At 59.2% G+C, this 6,966-nt stretch overlaps 1 protein-coding gene across 1 annotated transcript in view; it reads left to right on the top strand.

Annotated features, from left to right (window-relative positions):
- Positions 1-6,966, top strand: part of Tnrc18 (trinucleotide repeat containing 18) — an 80,781-nt gene that overhangs the window by 71,238 nt on the left and 2,577 nt on the right. Inside the window, 6 exon segments of the mRNA XM_033765114.1 lie at positions 22-97; positions 192-300; positions 2,916-3,032; positions 3,783-3,947; positions 4,225-5,549; positions 6,665-6,939. Of these exon segments, the coding sequence (XP_033621005.1) occupies positions 22-97; positions 192-300; positions 2,916-3,032; positions 3,783-3,947; positions 4,225-5,549; positions 6,665-6,939 (2,067 nt within the window).

Raw genomic sequence — 6,966 nt, 5'->3', positions numbered from 1 at the left:
GCCCGACGCCCGGCCCTGCAGATACCGTGTGGTGGTGGAGGGGGAGCGCGGGAACCGGCCCCACATCTACTGCCTGGAGCAGCTGCTGCAGGAGGCGGTGAGTGGTGGGGAGCGGGCTCTGGGGCTGGGCTGGGCCGGGCCAGCCGAAGGCTGTGTCCACAACTTCGTGCCCTCCATCTGTGCCCTCGCAGATCATCGACGTGAGGCCAGCGTCCACCCGCTTTCTGCCGCAGGGGACCAGGATCGCGGCCTATTGGAGCCAGCAGTACCGCTGCCTCTACCCGGGCACCGTGGTCCGAGGTGAGATTCGCCCTCCTGCACCGCCCTGGCTCCTAAAGTGTCAGGGTGGATTCAGTCGGTCACCTGAAGCCCCTGCTAGTTGGCTTCCTCAGAAAGGCTTTTAATGGCTTGCGTACTGAGAACCCTAGAGCCTTTGGGCATGGCGGGATCCAGGTTCTGTTCAGAGGAGCTCACAGGGACTCTGACTCTCGCCTGGGCCAGTTCACACAGCTCCTTGAAGGAACGTTTTCTTCCTCACAAGCGCTGCCGTCAGAGCCTGTCGCCTTCTCCGGGTTCCCCCAAGGCCCACAGAAGGCTCAGTTCGGTGGTGTTTGCCCACCTGGCTGCCGGGTCTGCCCGGCTGGCCTGGGCCAGGTTCTCGTCCCTGAAGCTGAGGATGAGGTTGGCTCCCTCTCACACTTGACTGGGGGTGACCTGGAAGGTGGCCTCCCCAGGAAAGTCGGAGGGTTGGCAGCAGAAGAGAGAATGAAAGCTGGACAGATAAAACTATCAGGTGCCTCGGAAGATGTGGGTGGGTGTCAGGTGGATGGAAGAGGTGGGGGACCAGGCAGCTCTCCCCTCCACCATCACCAAGCCAGCACATCCAGAGGGGCTGCAAGGGCCGGCAAGACCGAAACCCATGTGCCAGATGCAGTCCATGCCTCGGCTTCCTGCCATCCACACACACAATGGGCAAAAGCAGGGGTGCCCAGCAGCCATGCAGTGGGTGTCTGCTGCAGTCTGAGCTGTAGGATATTAGGCTGAGAAGATTAGTTTATCCATCTGTTAGTCACTCATTTATCATCAGCGCCCTAAAGTCCTGTTTTTTTTTTGTTTTGGTTTTTTGAGACAGGGTCTTACTATGTAGTTCAGGCTGGCCTCAAACTTGAGCTGATTCTCCTGCCTCAGCCTCCCAAGTGCTAGGATTACAGGCATGCACCATCCTCATGCCTGGCCCTGATGTCCTGCTGTATGGGAAATTTGTCTTGGATTCTGATCTCGGCACTTTCTGCCCTCCGGTCTGGGGCAGGGCTGCCTGCTCTCCGGTCTACCTTGCAGCGCTTCCTGGGGCGCATCCTGAGTGAGGCTCGCATGGCCTCCCATAGTGCGGCATCCCGCCCTCTCCTTCTTGGTTCCTCTTAACAGAGGATCTTTAAGTAGCTTCTTGAGCAGGAACCCCCAGGAGTTGCCCCGTGTGTCTGTAATCTCTTTCTCTTGCTCTCTAGAGAGAGCTGAGCTAGGTGTAAATTCTAGATTGGAAATAATTTCCCCTCGCCAGTTTAAAGTCATTGTTTGATTTTTATTTAGCTTCCCATGTAGTTCGAGAAGTTTGCTGCCATTATAGTTCTCAGATCTTTGTAGGAGACCTGTTTTTCTCTCCGGAAGCTCATAGGGTCTTTTCGTTATCTGCAGGCCTGGAATCCCGGAGCTTGCCCAGCCTTTCTCCTGTGTGTGTTCCCCATGGGGGACTTGGAGGAGCTGTGAACTCTGTGATTGTGTTGCAGACCCCTCCAGTGGTGGAAGCTTCTGGGCTCTGTCCCTGCATTGTCTCCTTGCTTCTCCGTCTGTAGTCCTAGAACTCAGATAATCTGGTGCCCTCAGCATTTGTGTCTTCCTTCCTGTTACTGTCCCCTTCTTTATTTTTTGTTCCACTTTTTGGGAGATTTCCCTTCCTTTACCTTCTAACCCCTCTGTTCTCTTGAATTTTAAAATTCATGCTATCATTAAAAAAAAAAAGTTCTTTCTTATTCCCTGAATGTTCCTCTTCACAAAATGTTTGTTTTCTCTCTCTACACATTATCTTTTTAAAAAACATTTCTGAGGATACAATTTTTTTTACTTTGGATTTCATCAGTTCTTTTTTCTCCCGAGCTCCTTCTTGCCTGTGTTTGTTAGTTCTTCTCCCTTTCTGTTTTTTGTGGAGTTTTTTTTTGGCATAGGGTCTCACTATGTAGTTGAGGCTGAGCTTGAACCTTCGATCCTCCTGCCTCAGCCTCCTGAGCACAGGGATTACAGGCATTTGCTGCCACGCCTGGTTTGTGATGTCTTTAGAGACTTCCCGGACGTTGCCGCTGTTCTTCCGTTCCGTGAAGAGAAATGATGACAGGTTCAGTGCATGAGGTGCAGCTTCGTGCTGGTGGCAGGAGTGGTAGGACGCCCGAATACCAGTAGTGTCCTGAGGCTGTGTCCTGGAGGTACAGGCCTAGTGTCTGCATTTAGAAGGGGTCTGGGGGGTCGGTGCTCAGGGTGTGGATGTCCCGGGGACCCCAGGTGTACCTAGTGCCCTTCAGGCCAGAGCTGGGCGAACCTCCCAGCTCCTGCGGGCCTCAGTCTGCACCCTTGGGTCCCCTGGTCCCACTTTGTTCTTGTCATTGGCATTCCTCCTCCCGCCATCAGTTCTGTGCGCCTGTCCCAGTGACAGTGACCTTCCTCTCCTGCCCCTCAGGGCTGCCGGCCTGGGGTACCTTCGCTGTTTTGGGGAGGGATCTGCTGCCTGCTGGTGCGGAAGTGCAGGGTGGAGAGAGCAGCCCTGGCCCGGCCTGGCCTTCTACCCTCGCTGTGTTCGCAGTGTCCGCTGCCGGTGTCCCCGGCACCGTGCCCACTGCGGCCCCTGACCCATCTCCCTGCCCCTGCAGGTTTGCTGGACCTGGAGGATGACGGGGACCTGATCACCGTGGAGTTCGATGACGGGGACACAGGCAGGATCCCCCTCTCGCATATCCGCCTCCTGCCACCCGACTATAAGATCCAGTGTGAGTGGGCAGCCTGTGACCGAGGACTTCCTGCTGCCTTTCAGGGGCTGTCCTTCCTCCCCCGCCAGCCTGCCCTGCTGTCTGCGAGCTGGGCCACTGGAACCCGCAGGGGTGGGAATGGCACAAATGGTGCTCTTGGGCCCCCACATGGGTCCTGTGATCCGTGAGGGCCACGGGCAGCCAGGCCAGTGTTTTTGGTGGTTTCAAGCCATAGTGTCCAATTCTAACTGGTTCCTTGTGGCAGTGGCCACTGTCTTTGACCAATAATGAAACCAGGGCTCAAAAAGTTTAATGAAGCCAGGCTTGGTAGGCACTCCTGTAATCTCAGCACTCTGGGAGGCTGAGATAGGAGGATGGTAGTTTCAAGCCCACCCTATATAACTTAATGACTTAGTGAGACCCTGTCTCAAAATGAAAAATAAAAAAGGGCTGAGGCTGTAGCTCAGTGCAGAGGCCCTGGGTTCAATCTCAGTACCAAAAAAAGAAAAGGTTAATGTCTCATCCTGGGCCCTGGCCTTTTCAAGGAGCAGGGTGAGATTTGCCCTGCACTGACTTCCGGGGTGACTACCTCAAAGGTCTTGAGCTTTCCCAAGTGGGCCCCAGCAGCTCCAGGTGGTTTACACAGCCTTAGTCATTCAGGTCACTCAGGGAGCCCACCCGGAATCATCCCCTCTGAGTCTTGCTCCCTGAGATGTGACCGGCATTGGCGCGGAAGCTGGGCCAGTGGAGACCATGTGCTGTGTCCTGTAGGTGCTGAGCCATCCCCGGCCCTCCTGGTGCCCAGTGCCAAGCGCCGCAGCAGGAAGACCAGCAAAGACACCGGGGAAGGCAAAGAGGGGGCCACGGCGGGTTCTGAAGAGCCAGGAGGCAAGGCTCGAGGGCGTGGGCGGAAGCCCAGCACGAAGGCCAAGGGCGGTAGGTTGGCTGGGGCTGGCCAGGCTTGGGGCAGTGTGGGGTGGGTTGGGGGATCCACCCGAGCCCAGGACATTTCTGCCCTGCTGCAGACTCAGCCTAGGCCGAGGGAGGAAAGAGGTCATCACAAGCAGAGCTAGGCTTGAGCTCAGTCGCAAACTCAGAGGCTCTTGGGCTGCATGCCAGCCACATGCAGTACCCTAGGCCACTGCTCTCGCTCGGGACCTGGGCTGCAGCCCCAGCACAACCTCCATTTCATTTGTTGTCCTCTGTTTTCTAGACAGAGCTGCTGTCTCAGAGGAGGTGGCCTCCACTGATGAGGTCCCCATTACCTCCTTGGCCCTGGAGCCAGTCGGTGCCCCAAGTTCCAAGAAGAACCCCCCAGAACCTGTGGACAAGCGGGCCAAAGCCCCCAAGGCCCACCTGGCTTCCCCGTCACCTGGCCCTGTGCCATCTGCTTTTGCCAGCTGCCCGGCTCCTGAGCCCTTTGGGGAGCTGCCGGCCCCTGCTGCAGCCCTGCCCCCGGCGCCCCTCATCACCATGCCCATCACCATGCCTGCCACCCGGCCCAAGCCCAAGAAGGCGCGGACCACCGAGGAGTCGGGGCCCAAGGGCCCCCGGAGGCCAGGGGAAGAAGCTGAGCTGCTCGTCAAGCTGGACCATGAGGGCGTCATGTCCCCCAAAAGCAAGAAGGCCAAAGAGGCCCTGCTCCTCCGGGAAGACACGGGGGCAGGGGGCTGGCAGGAGCCCAAGGGCCTGGGCGGCCACCCCTCAGCAGCAGGCAGTGGCGAGCCCAAGACGGCCTGGCCCAAGGCCCTGGATGGGGACCTTGCCCAGGAGCCTGGGGTGGGGCTCCCAATGGAGGACCCTGGGGACCCCAAGAGCCCAGACAAGGCCCAGGCTGAACAGGACGGGGTGGAGGAGTCAGAGAGCAGCAGTAGCAGCAGCAGCAGCAGCAGTAGCAGTAGCAGCAGCAGCTCAGAGACAGAAGGCGAGGAGGACGCTGACAAGACCAGAGGAGATGACCGGGGTGCAGGGGGACACACCTGCAGTGCCACCAGCTCCAGGGCATCCTCCCCAGCCTCGTCATCCTCCTCCTCCTCGTCATCCTCCTCCTCCTCCTCCTCCTCCTCCTCTTCATCCTCTTCCTCTTCCTCCTCTTCCTCGTCCTCCTCTTCCTCCTCCTCTTCCTCTTCCTCCTCTTCCTCATCCTCCTCTTCCTCCTCTTCCTCTTCCTCCTCCACCACGGATGAGGACTCCTCCTGCAGTTCGGATGACGAGGTGACCCCCACACCTGTGCCTGGGCCCTCCAGCCAGCCGGCCCTGCCTGCCAAGGCCCCCAAGCCGGCCAGCAAGGCCCGCTCCTCGAGCAAGAAGGCACCTGCTGCCCAGCCAACAGCACCCCCGCCCCAGCCTGCACAGCCCCTGCAGCCCAAGGCGCAGGCTGGGGCCAAGAGCCGCCCCAAGAAGCGTGAGGGTGTGCACTTGCCCACCACCAAGGAGCTGGCCAAGCGGCAGCGCCTGCCTTCTGTTGAGAACCGCCCGAAGATCGCAGCCTTCCTGCCTGCCCGGCAGCTCTGGAAGTGGTTTGGCAAGCCCACCCAGGTAAGCAGCTGAGCATCATGGGCCAGAGGGCAGGGGTGTGTGGCTGTGTCCTGGATCACGTGCCCCCTCGTAGAGTGGCCTTACTGTTGGCAAAGGAAAGAGACACAAGATTGGCTTAAACTCATAAGGTCAAACTTACTGGGCTCCTTACCAGAAAGGCTTGGGGTTTGCAGCTTCAGGCACAGGTAAATCCAGGGGCTCGTAGGTGATTTGTAGACTCTCCTGTGTGCATGCCCAAGGCCTCAGCGCTCTGTCCTCCCTCTGCCGGTCTCATTCGGCAGCGCCACTTCCCAGTCAGCAGAAAGGTGCAGTCATGTTTTCTAGCTCAGGAGTATCAGTAGGAAGCAGGTTCCTCCCAGGGCTGTAAAGCTGGCTGAGTGTCTGGCCTGGGCCCTGGCCCCTCTTGAGCCAGTCACAGTGGCCAGTGAGAAGATGGGGTGTTCCAGCTGCCCGCTGGGGGTGTCTGCCAAGGGGAGCAGATGCAGAGCGCCAAAAATCACAACTGCCGCCTAGCTCAGCGGTCCCCTGTGCCTGAGCTGAGGGGAATCTGAGTGGTTCCCATCAAGTACGTGGGGTCCCCAGTCCCCTGCTCCTGGCATGCTGATCCCCAGAAGGGCGGCGTGTGGCATCTGCTCATCCTGGACTCTGTTCCTGGAACGAGGTCCTTTTCTGAGCCATGAGCAAGTGGCACCCCCACCCCCAGGGCTACGCTGTGCCAGAGGTCGTAGGTTGGCTAGATTGAGACTGGGCAGCAGGGTGGGTTTAGGGCCCCTCTGTCTGGACCCCATGGGCCCTGCCTAGAAAGTGGGGATTGCAGGGAGCTAACCTGAGCTCAGGGGTGGTGGCCGGATCTGGGGTGGCCTGGGAGGAGCCATGTTACGGGTGGAGGGCAGTGGGATCCCTACACACTCCACGGGGCTCAGGATCGGGTCTCAGGGTGGGAGTCATAGGCACTTTCAGCCTCCGGAGCCCCGCTTAAGTCAAGTCTCCCCTGCACCAGCCCATCGAGGCAGCGCCCCAGTTGGCAGCTGGTGACCCAGAGGGGCAGGGCCGGGGCTCAGGGGCACAAAGGTCTCGGTGCACTGTGTGGCCCCTGACTGTCATCTGGCCCTCAGCGGCGTGGCATGAAGGGCAAGGCCCGCAAGCTCTTCTACAAGGCCATCGTGCGTGGTAAGGAGATGATCCGTATTGGGGACTGCGCTGTGTTCCTGTCGGCGGGGCGGCCCAACCTGCCCTACATCGGCCGCATCCAGAGCATGTGGGAGTCGTGGGGCAGCAACATGGTGGTCCGCGTCAAGTGGTTCTACCACCCCGAGGAGACCAGCCCGGTCCGGCAGCTCCACGAGGGCCAGGTGAGCCCGGTCGGGGAGGGCCTGACGGAGAGGGAGGCTGGGGCGCAGGCCTGCCTTGGGGTGTA

Source organism: Fukomys damarensis, unplaced genomic scaffold (assembly GCF_012274545.1).
Source record: "Fukomys damarensis isolate Sample0158 unplaced genomic scaffold, DMR_v1.0_HiC HiC_scaffold_17, whole genome shotgun sequence".
Taxonomy (NCBI): Eukaryota; Metazoa; Chordata; class Mammalia; order Rodentia; family Bathyergidae; genus Fukomys; species Fukomys damarensis.
Note: the sequence above shows the minus strand (reverse complement) of the source record. Positions and strands in the feature narration are given on the sequence as shown.